This window comes from Lynx rufus, unplaced genomic scaffold, assembly GCF_022079265.1.
Source record: "Lynx rufus isolate CCGP_SWC_20201006 ecotype Redwood Valley unplaced genomic scaffold, mLynRuf1.p SCAF_9, whole genome shotgun sequence".
NCBI lineage: Eukaryota > Metazoa > Chordata > Mammalia > Carnivora > Felidae > Lynx > Lynx rufus.
In genome coordinates this window covers 49,449,390-49,470,065 of record NW_025814897.1, presented here as the reverse complement: position 1 = coordinate 49,470,065, position 20,676 = coordinate 49,449,390, and the positions used below count along the sequence as shown (strand labels likewise).

The 20,676-nt window shown below is 38.2% G+C and overlaps 1 protein-coding gene across 1 annotated transcript in view; it reads left to right on the top strand.

Moving 5' to 3' along the window:
* The window catches only part of ANKRD42 (ankyrin repeat domain 42), a 74,686-nt gene that overhangs the window by 41,590 nt on the left and 12,420 nt on the right, over positions 1–20,676 (top strand). Inside the window, exon 10 of the mRNA XM_047071972.1 lies at positions 1,616–1,791. Within this exon, the coding sequence (XP_046927928.1) occupies positions 1,616–1,791 (176 nt within the window). The remainder of the gene's footprint in view (positions 1–1,615; positions 1,792–20,676) is intronic.

Genomic DNA, 20,676 nt, shown 5'->3' with positions numbered 1-20,676 from the left:
AAAAGTGGGGTGGGCGTGGTTCCTGGGTGGCTCAGTGGGTTAAGCATCTGACTCTTGATTTCAGCACAGGTCATGATCTCACAGTTTGTGAGTCTGAGCTCCACACTGACAGTGCAGAGCCTGCTTGGGATTCTCCCTCTCTCAATCTCTCTCTCTCTCTCTCTCTCTCTCTCCCTCAACCCCTCCTCTTTCCCAACTTACATGCATGCATGCACGCTCTCTCTCAAAATAAACTTAAAAAAAAAAAAAACAAATACACTTGAATCTGGCATAAAGCAAGTACTCAGTAAATGATAGCTGTTAAATTGCAACCTAGTAGTAGAGATAATGAATTCTGTTAACCTTACAACTTCCTAAAGTATTTGTTAATGTTTGCAGTACCTGGTGAAAGGGGAGGACATATGTGTGCATATGGTTATGTAAGTATGTGGAAAAAAATAGGATTTGAGATTTTGTATTTATTTTTTTTTAAATTTTTTTTTTCTTCCACGTTTTTATTTATTTTTGGGACAGAGAGAGACAGAGCATGAACGGGGGAGGGGCAGAGAGAGAGGGACACACAGAATCGGAAACAGGCTCCAGGCTCCGAGCCATCAGCCCAGAGCCTGACGCGGGGCTCGAACTCACAGACCGCGAGATCGTGACCTGGCTGAAGTCGGACGCTTAACCGACTGCGCCACCCAGGCGCCCCAAGAGATTTTGTATTTAATGAGTAGTTCTCCATGTGATAAGAAGAAACATTAAGCACTTCAATTAGCATGACTGAGAAAAATATGCAGATTACATACAATCATGTCAGCTCCAAAACCTAGGGTATATTACTGGAAGCTTCATGGAGATGTGGGCAAGATCAAAGAAAATAGAAAACATGGATAGAAAAAGTCACTGTTTTTCCATTACATTTCAAAACCATGCCAAGTATTTTGGGTTGAGGAAGGATGAAAATTAAGGGGGTAGATATATAGTTACCCTAAAACTGGAAACAGAACTAGTTCTGCAATCTAAATTAGGCCATCAAAAAAGGTAGTAAATATAGGTAACAAATAAGGTGGTTCTGGGCTTTCTATACAGTTGACCAGCTGTGTCTAGGGCACACCACATATTGTCTTGATATTGGGTCTCCTCTCCCATTTGGATTTTTGCCAATACAAATGATGAAATAGCCTGTAATAGGACTGTTTGTCCTTAGTGTCCAGTAACTCTTTGAGCTGGATGTATGTCAAATTGTCACTGACCTTCAGGTACAGTTGTGTTTTTTTGTATTTTTTTTTAATGTTTATTTATTTTTGAGAGAGAGACAGAGACAGAGCACGAGCGGGGGAGGGGCAGAAAGAGAGGGAGACACAGAATCTAAAGCAGGCTCCAGGCTCTGAGTTGTCAGCACAGAGCCTGATGCAGGGCTTGAACTCACGAATCATGAGATCATGACCTGAACTGAAGTTGGATGCTTAACTGACAGAGCCACCCAGGCACCCCCAGGTACAGTTTTGCTCCTTTACTGGTAGATGGGTTGGTGGCATAATGTACAGAGTGTAATCTGCTAAATTAAGTTCAAACTGTCATTTCAGTTTGAAGAAGATTGTGGATCTTATTAATTTCTGATTCTTTCCCACAGGTTTGCCCATTTAGCGGCTGTAAAGCTATTAGAGGGGCTACAAAAATATGACTTGGATGATGAGAATGAAATTGATGAAAATGATACAAAGTTTTTCTTAAGACACGGTGTTGAGGGAAGCACTGATGCCAAGGATGATCTATGTCTCAGTGAGTTGGATAAGACAAACGCCAGAAGTAAGTGTGCCAACTCTATGTTGATTTATTGTTTAAGAAATACCATAGCCAGTTTTTACCACAAATCTGGAAATTATTCTAATTAACCATCTGCAAACAAAAATACTTTGATATTTTTTGGGGGAAGCCAGACTAGTACAAATGTTTGTGCTACGGGTTTGTGAACACATAGAGTGTAAGAGGGGTGCCTGGGTGGCTAAGTTGGTTAAGCATCCGAATCTTGGTTTTGACTCAGGTCATGATCTCACAATTTGTGGCTCTGTCTGCACTAACAGCATGGAGCCTGCTTGGGATTCTCTCTCTCCCTCTCTCTCTGCTGACCCCCCCCCCCATTCTCTCTCTCTCTCTCAAAGTAAATAAACGTTTAAAAAAAAGTAAGACATAATCTCTGTCCCTCAGGGAGGAAAAAGTTATAAGGAGGAAAAAATACTTAAGTGGGTCATAGGAAACAGGGAAGTAAACATCTCGAGGATTTCCATGGTTAGTTGGCAAATGATTTTTACAGATTAATAATAGGAAATATTTATTGAGTGTCTACTGTGTGCCAGACACTGTTGCACATATCGATGAAACAGTGAACAACACAAAATCCCTGCCCTGCCAGCAAATTTCATTCTACTGGTGGTGGTGGTTGAGGGAAGGTGATGACTAGCTGATAAGAAAATAAGTACACAAAGAAAATAAGGTATAGTAGTGCCAAAGATAAGATAACCAGTAGAGGAGGCCTCTCTGAGGGGGTGACATTTGAGGAGAGACCTCTGAGTGATGAGGATGAGCCATATGAAGATCTTGGAAGAACATTCTAAGCAGAAGGAGCTGTGTGTTTAAAGGCTATGGGGTGGACTTGAGCTCAATAAGTGTGGCTGGAGTACAATTAGCAAGGAAGTGGTAACATAAAGTTGGGGATGTAAGCAGGGGCACAGTCAGATTGTATAGGGCCTAATTAGGATTTTATGGGTTTTTAAATTTTTTAAATTTTTCTTATTTTAAATAGAAGCCACTGGTTGGGTTTGAGATGGGAATCATCTGATCTATGTTTACAAGTAGTATCACTCTAGCTGCTGGGTAAAGAGTAGACTGGGAGGTAGGGGAGAGCATAGCATTTCAGGTGGGTTATGAATGGGCAGGAAGAGAACATACTCACCTGCCAGTCTAAGGTTAGATGAAGTTTTTAATATAATTTAAATTTGCTAAGGACACCAAATTAAAATTGTACAAGAGCAGATGCAGAATGTCTGCACAGATTTCCTGGGCTCCAGGGGTCTCTGATGTGGACCTGGAACTACCAGTGATGCTACAAAGAAAGCTCCATTCTGGTTTTGCAGCCTTTTTTTTTTTTTTTTAAATTTTATTTTTTATTTTTTATTTTTTACATCCAAGTTAGTTAGCATATAGTGCAACAATGATTTCAGGAGTAGATTCCTTAGTGCCTCTTACCCATTTAGCCCATCCCCCTTCCCACAACCCCCCCAGTAACCTTCTGTTTGTTCTCCATATTTAAGAGTCTCTTCTGTTTTGTCTCCCTCCCTGTTTTTATATTATTTTTGTTTCCTTTCCCTTATGTTCATCTGTTTTGTCTCTTAAAGTCTTCATATGAGGGAAGTCATATGATTTTTGTCTTTCTCTGACTGACTAATTTCACTTAGCATAATACCCTCCAGTTCCATCCACGTAGTTGCAAATGGCAAATTTTCATTCTTTTTGATTGCCGAATAATACTCAATTGTGTGTGTGTGTGTGTGTGTGTGTGTGTGTGTGTGTGTATATATATATATAAATTGTATATATAATACATATTATACATATATACATACATATTATACATATATACAATATATATAAATAAATTGTGTGTGTGTGTATATATATATATATATATATATAAAGATGATGTGGTGTGTATATATATATATATCATCTTTATCCATTTATCCATCGATGGACATTTGGGCTCTTTCCATACTTTGGTTATTGTTGATAGTGCTATTATAAACATGAGGGTGCATGTGTCCCTTTGAAACAGCACACCTGTATCCCATGGATAAATGCCTAGTAGTGCAATTGCTGGGTGGTAGGGTAGTTCTATTTTTAGTGTTTTCCAGAGTGGCTGCACCAGCTTGCATTCCCATGCAGCCTTTTTTTTTTAAAGAATTTTTTTCTTAAGTTTGTTTATTTTTGATAGAGCATGACCGAGGGAGGGGCAGAGACAGAGGGACACAGAATCTAAAGCAGGCTCCAGGCTCCTTGCTGTCAGCACAGAGCCCTCTGTGGGACCCAAATCCATGAACCATGAGATCATGACCCGAGCTGAAGTCTGACGCTTAACCTACTGAGCCACCCAGGTGCTCCTTAAAGGAATTTCCTTTTTAAGTTTATTTATTTATTTTGAGAGCATGAGAGTGGGGGAGGGGCAGGGAGAAAAGGAAATAGAATCCTAAGTAGGCTCTGTACCACCAGCATGGAGCCCAACAACGGGGCTTGAACCCATGAACCATGGAGCCTGCTTGGCATATTCTCTCTCTCTCTTTCTCCGTCCCTCCTTCTCTCTCTCTCAAAAATAAATAAATTAAAAAAAAAGTGAGTAGAGCTTGGGCACTGAATTCAGACATCAGAATTTCACCACTCTTAGCTGTGTTAATCCTTGCACCTCAGTTTCCTCATCTATAAAAATGAGAATGTTATAATGTCATCCCCACAGAGTTAAAAAGATTAATACACTAGAGAATGGAATGTGCCTAGCCCTTAATAGAGGCTCAGTAAATGTCTGTTCCCTTCCTCTTGATCTGTGGAAAGTATTTTTGGTTTGTTGGGCAGGAAGAACTAGTTAGACCAAAACTACATTCTCTAAGGAAAATTTCTAACTCCCGTCTAGATTTTTAAAAATTAAAAATTAAAAAATTCTAATTGAAGTACAGTGGATGTGTAATATTAAATTAGTTTCAGGTGTACAACATAGTAAGTCAACAATTGTATATGTTATGAAATGCTCACCATGATGTGCATTACACTATTATTGACTATATTCCCTCTGCTTTACTTTTCATCCTGGTGACTTATTTACTTTAGAACTGGAACTTTGTGCTTCTTAATCCTAAACACCCATCTTCCCACCCCCCTCCCCTTTGGCCACCACTAGTTCTCTGTATTTATGAGTCTGTTTCTCTCTTTATTGTTTGTTTGCAGTTTGTGACAATGTGAATATACTTGGAGGGTATTACACTAAGTGAAAATAATCTGGACAGAGAAAGACAAATACCATATGATTTCACTTGTAAGTGGAATCTAAAAAACAAAAGAAATGAACAAAGAAATTAAAAAAATGTTGTTAAGAATTTCCAGAGCATTGTCAGGCAGATCATTACTCTCCAGGGTATGGTGAAAGCCTCTTCCCTGGCAGATGCAAGCAAGTGAAGACCCGAAGATGCTGATATCAGGGGCTCCCAACAAACAGTCCACCTAGATCACCCCGTAGTGAAGCTCAGAGTTAATGATCCCTTCAGAATTTCAGTAGCTTTATTGAGACATAATTCACATACCATTCAATTTACCAACATCTAAGGTACCCAGCTTAATGTTATTTAGCATATTCATAGATTTGTGCAACCATCACTATAGTAAATTTTTAAACATTCCCGTCACGCCCAAAAGAAACCCCACATTTGTTAGTAATCGTTCCCCTTTACTCCTGCTTTCTTCTCCCTTCCCCCCAGACCCCATCACTAGGTAACTAGTAATCCATTTTCTGTCTGTATAGATTTGCCTATTCAGGGTATTTCATATGAGTGGAATGATACATATGTGGTCTTTTGAGACTGGCTTCTTACTCTTAGAACAATGTTTTCAAGGTTTATATATCCTGTAACGTGGATCAGTACTTCATTACTTTTCATTGCCAAATAGTGTTCTTGTATGGATACACTACATTTTATTATCCGTTCACCAGTTGATGGATGTTAGAGTTGTTTTCATATTTGGGCTATTAAGAATACTGTTGCTGTGAACATTCATGTACATGTTTTTGTGTGTACATATTTTTTTCATTTCTCTTGGGTATAAACCTAGGAGTTAGTTGGGACTGCTGAGTCATTTGGTAACTCCATGTTTAACATTCTGAGGAACTTCCAAACTGTTCTCCAAAATGGCTGCATCATTTAACATTCCCATCAACAATGTTTGAGGGTTCCGTTTTCTCTACATCCTAGCCAATACTTGTTATTGTTTGATTGATTAAGGCTAGTCTATGAGTGTGAAGTGGGATCTCATTGTAGTTTCTTTTTTTACATTCTGTAATTGAAGTATAATTAACATACAATGTTTTGTTACTTTCAGGGATACAATATATATACTCGACAATTTTATATATTGCTTACCATGATAAATGTAGTCACCATCTATAACTGTCAAACATTCTTATAATATCATTGATGATATTCCCTATTATACTTTTCACCTCTGTGACTTACTTATTTTATAACTTGAAGTTTGTACCTCTTGGTCCCCTTTATTTATTTCACCTACACACCCACTCGCATACCATCTGGCAAACACCAGTTTGTTCACTGTATTTAAGTATCTGTTTTTGATAGAATCGGGGGGAAGATGGCGGTGTAGGAGGATGCTGGGCTCACCGTGTCCTGCTGATCACTTAGATTCCACCCACACCTGCCTAAATAACCCAGAAAACCGCCAGAAGACTAGCAGAACGGATTCTCTGGAGCCAAGCACAGATGAGAGGCCCACAGAAGAGGGTAGGAAGGGCGGAGAGGTGGTGCGGGCTACACAGACTGGCGGGAGGGAGTCGGGGCAGAGGGGCAGCCCGCCGGCAAAGCAGAGCCCCCGAGTCTAGTTTGCAAAAGCGAAGGGGCCGGACGGAGTGTGTTCAGACAGCAAGCGGGACTTAACATCTGGAAGGTTATAAGTTAACAGCTCTGCTCGGAGAGCAGGAAGGCTGGAGGACAATGGGAGGGAGAGTTGTTGAGCCCCAGACGACAGAACTCAGCTTGGCGGGGAACAAAGGCACTCGCCAGCGCCATCTCCCTCGCTCATCCCCCAGCCAAAATCCCAAAGGGACAAGTTCCTGCCAGGGAATTCGCTTGCACCGTGCAAACACCCAACACTGTGCTTCTGCGGATCCGTCCCTCCGGCAGCAGGTTTGATTCCTTCCCGGTGCCGCAGGGCCCCTCCCGAAGCGGATCTCTGAAGGATAAGCGAGCTGAGCCTGCCCCTCCCATCCCTGTGCACCTTGCCGATCCACCCCAGCTAATACGCCAGATCCCCAGCACCATAAGCCTGGCAGTGTGCAAGTAGCCCAAACAGGCCACGCCACCCCACAGTGAATCCCGCCCCTAGGAGAGGGGAAGAGAAGGCACACACCAGTCTGTGGCCCCAGTGGTGGGCTGGGGGCAGACATCAGGTCTGACTGTGGCCCTGCCCACCAACGCAAGTTATTCAAGACAGCACAGGGGAAATGCCCTGCAGTTCTGCACCACTCCAGGGACTATCCAAAATGACGAAACGGAAGAATTCCCCTCAAAAGAATTTCCAGGAAATAACAGCTAACGAACTGATCAAAAAGGATGTAAACAATATAACAGAAAGTGAATTTAGAATAATAGTCATAAAATTAATCATTGGGCTTGAAAACAGTATAGAGGACAGCAGAGAATCTCTTGCTACAGAGATGAAGGGACTAAGGAGCAGCCAGGAGGAGCTAAAAAATGATAAAAATGAGCTGCAGAATAAAATGGAGACAACCACAGCTCGGATTGAAGAGGCAGAGGAGAGAATAGGTAAACTAGAGGATAAAATTATGGAAAAAGAGGAAGCTGAGAAAAAGATAAAAAAATCCAGGAGTATGAGGTGAAAATTAGAGAACTAAGTGATGCACTGAAGAGAAATAATGTATGCATAATTGGTATTCCAGAGGAGGAAGAGAGAGGGAAAGGTGCTGAAGGTGTATTTGAAGAAATAATAGCTGAGAACTTCCCTGATCTGGGGAAGGAAAAAGGCATTGAAATCCAAGAGGCACAGAGAACTCCCTTCAGACGTAACTTGAATCCATCTGCACGACATATCATAGTGAAACTGGCAAAATACAAGGATAAAGAGAAAATTCTTAAAGCAGCTAGAGATAAACTCCCTAACATATAAAGGGAGACCGATAAGACTAGTGACGGATCTCTCTACTGAAACGTGGCAGGCCAGAAAGGAATGGCAGGAAATATTCAATGTGATGAACAGAAAAATATGCAGCAGAGAATCCTTTATCCAGCAAGTCTGTCATTTAGAATAGAAGAAGAGATAAAGGTCTTCCCAAACAAACAAAAGCTGAAGGAATTCGTCACCACTAAACCAGCCCTACAAGAGATCCTAAGGGGGATCCTGTGAGATAAAGTACCAGAGACATCGCTACAAGTGTGAAACCTACAGACATCACAATGACTCTAAACCCATATCTTTCTATAATAACGCTGAACGTAAATGGACTAAATGCACCAACCAAAAGACATAGGGTATCAGAATGGATAAAAAAACAAGACCCATCTATTTGCTGTCTACAAGAGATTCATTTTATTTTATTTATTTATTTATTTTTTAAATTTTTTTTTTTTTACGTTTATTTATTTTTGAGACAGAGAGAGACAGAGCATGAGCGGGGGAGGGGCAGAGAGAGAGGGAGACACAGAATCGGAAGCAGGCTCCAGGCTCTGAGCCATCGGCCCAGAGCCTGACGCGGGGCTCGAACTCACAGACCGCGAGATCGTGACCTGGCTGAAGTCGGACGCTTAACCGACTGCGCCACCCAGGCGCCCCAAGAGATTCATTTTAGACCTGAGGACACTTTCAGATTGAAAGTGAGAATGGAGAACTATCTATCATGCTACTGGAAGTCAAAAGAAAGCTGGAGTAGCCATACTTACGTCAAACAAACTAGACTTTAAATTAAAGGTTGTAACAAGAGATGAAGAAGGGCATTACAGGGTCTATCCATCAGGAAGAGCTAACAATTATAAATGTCTATGCACCAAATATGGGAGCCCCCAAATATATAAAACAATTACTCACAAACATAAGCAACCTTATTGATAAGAATGTGGTAATTGCAGGGGACTTTAATACTCCACTTACAGAAATGGATAGATCATCTAGACACACCGTCAATAAAGAAACAAGGGCCCTGAATGATACATTGGATCAGATGGACTTGACAGATATATTTAGAACTCTGCATCCCAAAGCAACAGAATATACTTGCTTCTCGAGTGCACATGGAACATTCTCCCAGATAGATCACGTACTGGGTCACAAAACTGCCCTTCATAAGTATACAAGAATTGAGATCATACCATGCATACGTTCAGACCACAATGCTATGAAGCTTGAAATCAACCACAGGAAAAAGTCTGGAAAACCTCCAAAAGCATGGAGGTTAAAGAACACCCTACTAAAGAATGAATGGGTCAACCAAGCAATTAGAGAAGAAATTAAAAAATACATGGAAACAAACAAAAATGAAAATACAACAATCCAAATGCTTTGGGATGCAGCGAAGGCAGTCCTGAGAGGAAAATACATTGCAATCCAGGCCTATCTCAAGAAACAAGAAAAATCCCAAATGCAAAATCTAACAGCACACCTAAAGGAAATAGAAGCAGAAACGCAAAGACAGCCTAAACCCAGCAGAAGAAGAGAAATAATAAAGATCAGAGCAGAAATAAACAATATAGAATCTAAAAAAAACTGTAGAGCAGATCAACGAAACCAAGAGTTGGTTTTTTGAAAAAATAAACAAAATTGACAAACCTCTAGCCAGGCTTCTCAAAAAGAAAAGGGAGATGACCCAAATAGATAAAATCATGAATTAAAATGGAATTATTACAACCAATCCCTCAGAGATACAAGCAATTATTAGGGAATACTATGAAAAATTATATGCCAACAAACTGGACAACCTGGAAGAAATGGACAAATTCCTAAACACCCACACTCTTCCAAACTCAATCAGGAGGAAATAGAAATCTTGAACAGACCCATAACCAGCGAAGAAATTGAATCGGTTATCAAAAATCTCCCAACAAATAAGAATCCAGGACCAGATGGCTTCCCAGGGGAGTTCTACCAGACGTTTAAAGCAGAGATAATACCTATCCTTCTCAAGCTATTCCAAAAAATAGAAAGGGAAGGAAAACTTCCAGACTCATTCTATGCAGCCAGTATTACTTTGATTCCTAAACCAGACAGAGACCCAGTAAAAAAAGAGAACTACAGGCCAATATCCCTGATGAATATGGATGCAAAAATTCTCAGTAAGATACTAGCAAATCGAATTCAACAGCATATAAAAAGAACTATTCACCATGATCAAGTGGGATTCATTCCTGGGATGCAGGGCTAGTTCAACATTCGTAAATCAATCAACGTGATACATCACATTAACAAAAGAAAAGATAAGAACCATATGATCCTGTCAATCGATGCAGAAAAGGCATTTGACAAAATTCAGCACCCTTTCTTAATAAAAACCCTCGAGAAAGTTGGGATAGAAGGAACATACTTAAAGATCATAAAAGCCATTTATGAAAAGCCCACAGCTAACATCATCCTCAATGGGGAAAAACTGAGAGCTTTTTCCCTGAGATCAGGAACACGACAGGGATGTCAACTCTCACCGCTGTTGTTTAACATAGTGTTGGAAGTTCTAGCATCAGCAATCAGACAACAAAAGGAAATCAAAGGCATCAAAATTGGCAAAGATGAAGTCAAGCTTTCACTTTTTGCAGATGACGTGATATTATACATGGAAAATCCGATAGACTCCACCAAAAGTCTGCTAGAAGTGATACATGAATTCAGCAAAGTGGCAGAATACAAAATCAATGTAAAGAAATCAGTTGAATTCTTATACACTAATAATGAAGCAACAGAAAGACAAATAAAGAAACTGATCCCATTCACAATTGCACCAAGAAGCATAAAATACCTAGGAATAAATCTAACCATATGTACAAGATCTGTATGCTGAAAACTATAGAAAGCTTATGAAGGAAATTGAAGAAGATATAAAGAAATGGAAAAACATTCCGTGCTCATGGATTGGAAGAATAAATATTGTCAAAATGTCAATACTACCCAAAGCTATCTACACATTCAATGCAGTCCCAATCAAAATTGCACCAGCATTCTTCTCGAAGCTAGAACAAGCAATCCTAAAATTCATATGGAACCACAAAAGGCCCCGAATAGCCAAAGTAATTTTGAAGACCACCAAAGCATGAGGCATCACAATCCCAGACTTTAGCCTCTACTACAAAGCTGTAATCATCAAGACAGCATGGTATTGGCACAAAAACAGACACATAGACCAATGGAATAGAATAAAAACCCTAGAACTAGACCAACAAACGTATGGCCAACTAATCTTTGACAAAGCAGGAAAGAATATCCAATGGAAAAAAGACAGTCTCTTTAACAAATGGTGCTGGGAGAACTGGACAGCAACATGCAGAAGGATGAAATTAGACCACTTTCTCACACCATTCACAAAAATAAACTCAAAATGGATAAAGGACCTGAATGTGAGACAGGAAACCATCAAAACCCTAGAGGAGAAAGCAGGAAAAGACCTCTCTGACCTCAGCCATAGCAATCTCTTACTTGACACATCCCCAAAGGCAAGGGAATTAAAAGCAAAAATGAACTACTGGGACCTCATGAAGATAAAAAGCTTCTGCACAGCAAAGGAAACAACCAACAAAACTAAAAGGCAACCAACGGAATGGGAAAAGATATTTGCAAATGGCATATCGGACAGAGGGCTAGTATCCAAAATCTGTAAAGAGCTCACCAAACTCCACACCCAAAAAACAAATAATCCAGTGAAGAAATGGGCAGAAAACATGAATAGACACTTCTCTAAAGAAGACATCCAGATGGCCAACAGCCATATGAAAAGACGCTCAACGTCGCTCCTCATCAGGGAAATACAAATCAAAACCACACTCAGATATCACCTCACGCCAGTCAGAGTGGGCAAAATGAACAAATCAGGAGACTATAGATGCTGGAGAGGATGTGGAGAAACGGGAACCTTCTTGCACTGTTGGTGGCAATGCAAATTGGTGCAGCCACTCTGGAAAACAGTGTGGAGGTTCCTCAAAAAATTAAAAATAGACCTACCCTATGACCCAGCAATAGCACTGCTAGGAATTTATCCAAGGGATACAGGAGTACTGATGCATAGGGGCACTTGTACCCCAATGTTTATAGCAGAACTCTCAACAATAGCCAAATTAATGGAAAGAGCCTAAATGTCCATCAACTGATGAGTGGATAAAGAAATTGTGGTTTATATACGCAATGGAATACTACATGGCAATGAGAAAGAATGAAATACGGCCCTTTGTAGCAGCGTGGATGGAACTGGAGAGTGTTATGCTAAGTGAAATAAGCTATACAGAGAAAGACAGATACCATATGGTTTCACTCTTTTTTTTTTTAACTTTTTTTTTTTTCAACGTTTATTTATTTTTGGGACAGAGAGAGACAGAGCATGAACGGGGGAGGGGCAGAGAGAGAGGGAGACACAGAATCGGAAACAGGCTCCAGGCTCCGAGCCATCAGCCCAGAGCCTGACGCGGGGCTCGAATTAATGTTTATTTTTTTTTTTTTTTAAATTTTTTTTTTTTCAACGTTTATTTATTTTTGGGACAGAGAGAGACAGAGCATGAACGGGGGAGGGGCAGAGAGAGAGGGAGACACAGAATCGGAAACACCATATGGTTTCACTCTTATGTGGATCCTGAGAAACTTAACAAAAAACCCATGGGGGAGAGGAAGGAAAAAAAAAAAAAAAAAGAGGTTAGAGTGGGAGAGAGCCAAAGCATAAGAGACTCTTAAAAACTGAGAACAAACTGAGGGTTGATGCGGGGTGGGTGATGGGTATTGAGGAGGGCACCTTTTGGGATGAGCACTGGGTGTTGTATGGAAACCAATTTGACAATAAATTTCATATATTGAAAAAAAATTATGAATGCAAAAAAATGTAAAAAAAATCTGTTTTTTTCCCTCTATATTTAAGAATCTGTTTTTGTTTATTTGTTTTGGTTTTTAGATTTCAAAACTAAGTAAAATCATATGGCATTTGTCTTTATCTGACTTATTTCACTTAGCATACTACTCTCTAGGTCCATTCATGTCACAAATGGTAAGATCTTACTCCTTTTTATGGCTGAGTAATATCTCATTGTATATGTAAATTATACCTTTATCCATTAATCAGTGGACACTTAGGCTTCCATATCTTGGCTATTTTAAATAAGGCTGCAACATACACAGTGGTGCATATATCTTTTAATTCGTGTTTTTGTTTTCTTTGGGTAAATATCCAGTAGTGGAATTACTAGATTCTATGGTATTTCTATTTTTAGTGTTTTGAGGAACCTCCATACTGTTTTCCACAGTGGGTGCACCAATTCACAGTCCCACCAACAGTGCACAAAGGTTCCCTTTTCTCCACATTCTGTCAACACTTGTTATTATTTGTCTTTTAAGTACTAGTCATTTTGACAGGTATGAGCTGATATCTCATTGTGGTTTTGATTTGCATTTCTCTGATGATTATTGATTTTGAGCTTTGCCAACCATTTGTCTTCTCTTGAAAAATGCCTATTCAGATCTTCTGTGTGTTTTTAAATCAGATTTTTAATCAGAGCTTTATAAGTTCTTTATATAGTTTAGATATTAACCCTTTATTAGATATATCATTTGCAAATATCCTTTTTACTAGGTTGTCTTTTTATTTTGTTTATGGTTTACTTCACTGTGCAGAGGTTTTTATTTTGATGTAGTCATAATAGTTTATCTTTGCTTTTGTTTCCCTTGCCTTAGGAGACCTATCCATAAATATGTTGCTAAGACTGATGTCAAAGAAATTACTATGCTGCATTTTTTTAGGAGTTTTATGGTTTTATTTAGGTCTTTAATACACTTTGAGTTTTTGTATATGATATACTAAAGTGGTCCAGTTTCATTCTGTTGCATGTAGCTATCCAGTTTTCCCAACACCATTTATTGAAAAGAATGCCTTTTCCCTTATTGTGTATTCTTTATTTCTTTGTTTTAGATTAATTAATTGACCATAAAAACATGGATTTATTTCTGGGCTTTCTATTCTGTTCTATTGATCTCTGTGTCTATTTTTGTGCCAGTTCTGATTTCTACAGTTTAGTTTATCTTGAAATCTAGGATTCTGATACCCTCAGCTTTGTTCTTGTTTCTCAAGATTGCTTTGGCTACTCAGGATCTTATGTACTTACATACAAATTTTAGGGGTATTTGTTCTAGTTCTGTGAAGAATACTATTTGTGTTTTGATAGGGATTGCTTTGAGTCTGTGGATTGCTATGGGTAGTATGGGTGTGATAGCCAGATTAATTCTTCTGCTCCATGAGCATGGTATGTCTTAACATTTGTTTGTGTCATCTCAATTTCTTTCATCACATAGTTTTCAGTCTTTTACCTCCTTGGTTAAGTTTATTCCTAGATATTCTTTTTTGGTTGTAAATGGAATTGTTTTCTTAATTTCTCTTGCTGCCACTTTATTGTTAATGTATAGAAATGGAACTGATTTCTGGGAATTAATTTTGTATTCTGCAACTTTATTCCTTTCTTTTTTTTTGAGAGAGACCAGGAGTGTGCACACATGTGGGTGCCTGTACATGTATGCAAGCAGGGAAGGGGTAGAAAGAGGAGAGAGACTCTTAAGCAGGCTCTGTATCCACTGTGGAGCTCAACCCAGGCTGGATCACAGGACTGTGAGATCATGACCTGAGTTCAAATCAAGAGTTGGATGTTTAACCAGCTGAGCCATACAGGCACCCCTGCAACTTTTCTGAATTCATTTATTAATTACAATATTTTTTTGATAGTCTTTAGGATTTTCTATGTATGGTATCATGTCATCTGTAAGTAGTGACAGTTTAACTTCTCCCTTAATCAATTTGGATGCCTTTAATTATTTTGTTGTCTGATTTCTCTGGCTAGTACTATGTTGAATTAAAACAGTGAGAATGGACATCCTCATCTTATTCTTGATCTTAGAGGGAAGGCCCTGAGTTTTTTACCATTGACTGGTGAGCTAGGAGTTAGTCATATATGGCTTTTATTGTATTTAGGTTTGTTCCCTCTATACCTATTTTATTGAGAGTTTTTAAAATCATGAACAGATGTTGAATTTTGTCAAATGCTTTTTATGCATTTATTGAGATGACCATATGGTTTTTATCCCTTGCTTTGTTGATGTGGTGTGTCATGTTGCTTGATTTGCAAATATTGAACCACCCTTGCATCCCAGAATAAATCCCACTTATCATGGTGAATGATACTTTTAATGTATTGTTCAATGTGGCTTGCTAATATTTTGTTAAGAATTTTTGCATCTATGTTTATCAGAGATGTGGGCCTGTAGTTTTTGTTGTTGTTGGTGGTGGTGGTGGTGGTTGTTTGTTTTTTGCAGTGTTTCTTTTTTGTTTTGGTGTCAGGGTAATGCTGGCTTTGTTGAATGTGCTTGGAAGTTTTTCTTCCCTCTATTTTTGGGAACAGTTGGAGGAGAATAGGCATTAACTCGTATTTAAATGTTTAGTAGATTTTAACTGTGACTCCATCTGGTACTGGCCTTTTGCTTATTGGGAGTTTTTTGATTACCATTTCAGTTTTATTACTAGTATTTGGTCTGTTCAGATTTTCTGTTTCTTCCTGATTTAGTTTTTTTTTTAATATTTATTTTTATTTTGAGAGAGAGATAGAGATAAAAATATAGAGATGAGAGAAAAAGAGAGAGAGAGAGAGAATGAGCCTAGAAGGGGTTGAGAGAAGGAGAGAGAGAATCCCAAGTAGGCTCCATGCTGTCAGCACAGAGTCCCATGTGGGGCTCGAGCTCACCAACCATGAGGTCATGACCTGAGCTGAAATTAAGAGCCGGATCCTTAGCTGACAGAGCCACCCAGGCTGTTTTCTTCCTGATTCAGTTTTGAAAGTTTATATGTTTCTATAAATTTATCCATTTCTTCTAGGTACTTTGCTGGCATGTAATTTTTTGTAGTATTCTATTATATTCCTTTATATTCCTGTGGTGTTGGTTACCGTTACTTCTCCCCTTTCATTTCAAATATTACTTGTGTCCTCTTTTTTTTTTTTTTTTTTTGATGAGTCTGGCTAAAGGTTTATCAATTTTACCTTTTCAGAGAACCAGCTCTTGGTTTCATTAATTTTTTCAATTTTTTTTTTAACTTTCTGTTTCATTTATTTCTGCACCAATATTTATTATTTCCTTCTGTGTACTAACTTTGGGCTTTGTTCTTTTTCTAGTTCTTTTAGGCACATAGTTAGATTTTTTATTTGTTTTTCCAGTTTTTTGAAGTAGACTTGTTTCACCATGAATCTCCTTTTTAGAATTGCTTTTGCTGCATCCCAAAGATTTTTGACTGTTGTGTTTTCATTTTCATTTGTCTCCTTTTTTTTCTTTTTAAATTTCCTCTTTTATTTGTTGACCTGTTCATAGTTTTGTAACATACTGTTTAGCCTCCATGTGTTTGTGTTTTTTTCCAGTTTTTTTCTTGGGATTTGTTTTTAGTTTCATAATGTTATGGTTGAAAAAGATGATGTGATTTCAGTCTTCTTAAATGTATTGAGACTTGTTTTGTGGCCTAATATGATCTATCCTGCAAAATGTTCCATGTGCACTTGAAAAGAATGTGTATTCTGTTGTTTTTGGAAAGAATGTTTTGTATAAACCTGCTAAGTCCATTTAGCCTAATGTGTCATTGAAAGACAGTGTTTTCTTACTGATTTTCATCCTGAATGATCTGTCTATTGATGTAAGTGGGGTTTTAAAGTCCTCTACTCTTAGGAGTACCTGGCTGGCTCAGTTGGTAGAGTATCCAACTCTTGATCTCAGGGTCATGAGTTCAAGTCCTACGTTGGGCATGGAGGCTACTTAAAAAAAATCCTCTGCTCTTACTGTATTACATCTCTCCCTTATATCTGTTAATATTTGCTTTATGTATTTAGCTGCTGAAATGTTGGGTGCCCAGATACTTACATTTATTATATCCTCTTGACCTGTATTGACCTGTGAATTATCATGTAATGCCCTTGTTTTTCTCTTGTTATGGTCTTTATTTTTTGAGAGAGAGCAAGAGAGCATGTGCATCAATGGGGGCGGGGCAGAGAGAGAGGGAGAGAGAATCCCAAGCAGGCTCTGCACTGTCAGCACAGAGCCTAACATGGATTTCATCGTGTGAACTGTGAGATCATGACCTGGGCCGAAATCAAGAGTTGGACGCTTAACTGAGCCACCAAGAAGGCCCAAGAGTCCGTTTCTTGGTTTGTCACTCTCTCTTTTTACCCCCTTTGCTTGTTTGTTTTATAAATTACACATATGAGTGAAACCATATGGTATTTGTCTTTCTCTGATTTACTTCACTTAGCAGTATACTCTAGCTCCATTTATGTTGCAGATGGCAAGATTTCATTGATTTCAATGATTAAATAATATTCCATTGTGTGTGTGTGTGTGTGTGTGTGTGTGTATACATATACATACTACATCATCTTTATCCATTTATCAATTGATGGACACTTGGGCTGTTTCCATAATTTTGCTATTGTATGTAATGCTGCTATAAACATAGGATGGCATGTATCCCTTTGAATTAGTATTTTTCTATTCTTTAGGTAAATATCCAGTAGTCTGATTGCTGGATTGTAGGGTAGTTCTGTTTTTAACTTTTTGAGGAATCACAATACTGTTTTCCACAGTGGCTGTATCAGTGCACATTCCCACTAACAGTGCACAAGGCCTCACCTTTCTCTATATCCTTGCCATCCTTGTTTCTTGTGTTGTTGATTTTCGCCATTCTGACAGATGTGAGGTGATATCTCATTGTAGTTTTGATTTGTATTACCCTGATCAGTTTCATGTTTCTGTTGGCCATCTGTATGTCTTCTTTGGAACGATGTCTATGCATGTCTTCTGCCATTTAAAAAACAAGGTTTATTTATTTATTTTTGAGAGAGAAAGAGAGCAGAAGCCAGGGAGAGGTGGAGAGAGAAGGAGACACAGAATCTGAAGCAGGCTCCAGGCTCTGAGCTGTCAGAACAGAGCCCAATGAGGGGCTCAAACCTACGAACTATGAGATCATGACCTGAGCTGAAGTCAGACTCTTAACCAACTGAGCAGGCACCCCTCTTCTGCCCATTTTTTAAATTGGATTATTCATTTTTTGAGTGTTGAGTTTTATAAGTTCTTTATATATTTTGATACTAACCCTTTATCAGATAGATACGTCGTCTACAGATATCTTCTCCCATTCTGTAGGTTGCTTTTAGTTTTGTTGATTGTTTCCTTTGCTGTGCAGAAGCTTTTTATCTTGATACAGTCCCCAAAGTTTATTTTTGCTCTGTGAACCTTGCCTCAGGAGACATATTTAGAGGGAGGTTGCTATGGCTGACGTCAAAGAGTTTACTGCCGGTGTTCTAGGATTTTTATGGTTTCAGGTCTCATATTTAGGTCTTTAATCCATTTTGAATTTATTTTTGTGCATGACGTTAGAAAGTGGCACAGTTTCATTCTTTTGCCTGTTGCTGTCCAGTTTTCCCAGCACCATTTGTTGAAGAGACATTCTTTTTCTCAGTGGATAGTCTTATTTTGTTGAAGATGAATTGACCGTATAGTGGGTTCATTTCTCCGTTTTCAATTCTGTTCCATTGATCTGTGTGTCTATTATTGTGCCAGTACCATACTGTTTTGATCCCTATAGCTTTGTAATATAACTTGATGTCCAGAATTATGACGCCTCCAGCTTTACTTTTCTTTTTCAAGATTACTTTGGGTATTCAGGGTCTTTTGTGGTTCCATACAAATTTTAGGATTGTTTGTTCTAGTTCTATGAAAAATACTGTTGGCATTTTGATAGAGATCACATTAAATGTGTAGATTGCTTCAGGTAGTACAGACATTTTAACATATTTTAACAATATTCCATGAACATGGAATGTCTTTTCTTTATGTCATCTTCAATTTCCTTCATTAATGTTTTGTAGTTTGCAGAGTACAGGTCTTTCATCTCTTTGGTCAGGTTTATTCCTAGGTATCTTATACTTTTTGTGTGCAATTGTAAATGGGATCCTTTCCTTAATTTCTCTTTCTGATGTTTCATTATTGGTGTAAGAGAAATGCCACAGACTTCTGTACGTTGATTTAGTAACCTGTGACTTTACTAACTTGGGGTATCATTTCTAGTAATTTTTTAGTGGAGTTTTTTGGGTTTTCTATGTATATAGTATCATGCCATTTGCAAATAGTGAAAGGTTTACTTATTTCTTACCAAGTTAGATGCCATTTCTTTTTTTTATTATTTTTAGGGTGTACTTATGAATTTATTCAATTCAGCACTTATAGACAAAGATAAATGAAAACTAATAATAGAATAACTAGTACTCTATAGCAATACTATCCAGGGTAGTAGTCACTAGACACAGGTGACCATATTGAATAACACACATAAAGAACATTTTTACATCATCATGAAAAGGTTTTTTTGGACAACACTGCTATACAAATAATAGATGATAAAATGAGACTTTCAAATATCCATAAACCAGAATGGAAAGATTGGTGGAGAAGCAATATTTGAGCAAGTGATTCTGAGCCTTTTGTTATCCTCAGTTTTTTTTTTTTTTTAAGTTTATTTATTTTGAGAGAGCACAAGCAGGGGAGAGGCAGAGAGAGAAGGAAAAAAGAGAGAATCCCTAGTAGGCTCTACACTGTCAGCACAGAGCTTGATGCGGGGCTCAAACTCAGTAACTGCAAGATCATGACCTGAACTGAAATCAAAAGTTAGATGCTTAACCAACTGAGCCACCCAGGTGCCCCTAAATGCTTTTTAGGTTTTGTTGTTGTTGTCTGATTGCTGTGCCTAGGCTTCCAGTACTATATTGAATAAAGGTGGTGAGAGTGGACATTCCTGCCTTGTTTTTGACTTTAGAGGAAAAGCTCTCAGTTTTTCCCCATTTAGGATGATATTAGCTGTGGGTTTTTTCATATATGGCCTTTATTATGTAGAGGTATGTTCTCGCTAAACGTACTTTGTTGAATGTTTTTATCATGAATCGATGTTGTATTTTGTCAATGGTTTTTTCTGCATCAAAATGATCTTATGGTTCTTATCCTTTCTTTTATTAATCTATCATGCTAATTGATTGTGAATATTGAACCACCTGTGTAACCCAGGAATAAATCCCATGGATTCAGTTTGCTAGTATTTTGTTGAGGTTTTCTATATCTGTGTTCATCAGAGGTATTGGCCTGTAGTTATCTTTTTTTTTTGTGGTGTCTTTATCTGGTTTTGGTATCAGGCTAATGCTGGCCTCATAGAATGAATTGAGAAGTTTTCTTCCCTCTTCTGTTTTTTTGAATAGTTCGAGAAGAATAGGCATTAACTCTTCTTTAAATGTTTGGTAGAATTTGCCTCTGAAGCCATCTGGGTCCTGGACTTCATTTTTTGGGAGTTTTTTGACTACTGATTCAATTTCTTTGCTATCAATCTGTCCAAATTATCTATTTCTTCCTGTTTCAGTTTTGATAATGTATTTATTTCTTGGAATTTATTCATTTCTTATAGGTTGTCCAGTTTGTTGGCATATAGTTTTTCATAGTATTCTCGTATAATTGTTTGTAGTTCTGTGGTGTTGGTTGTTATTTTTTTCCTCTCTCATTTGTGATTTTGTTACTTTCTCTTTTTGCTAAGTCTGGCTAGAGGTTTATCAATTAATTTTTTAAAGAAACAGCTGGTTTTATTGATCTTTTCTATTTTTTTTTTTTAGTTTC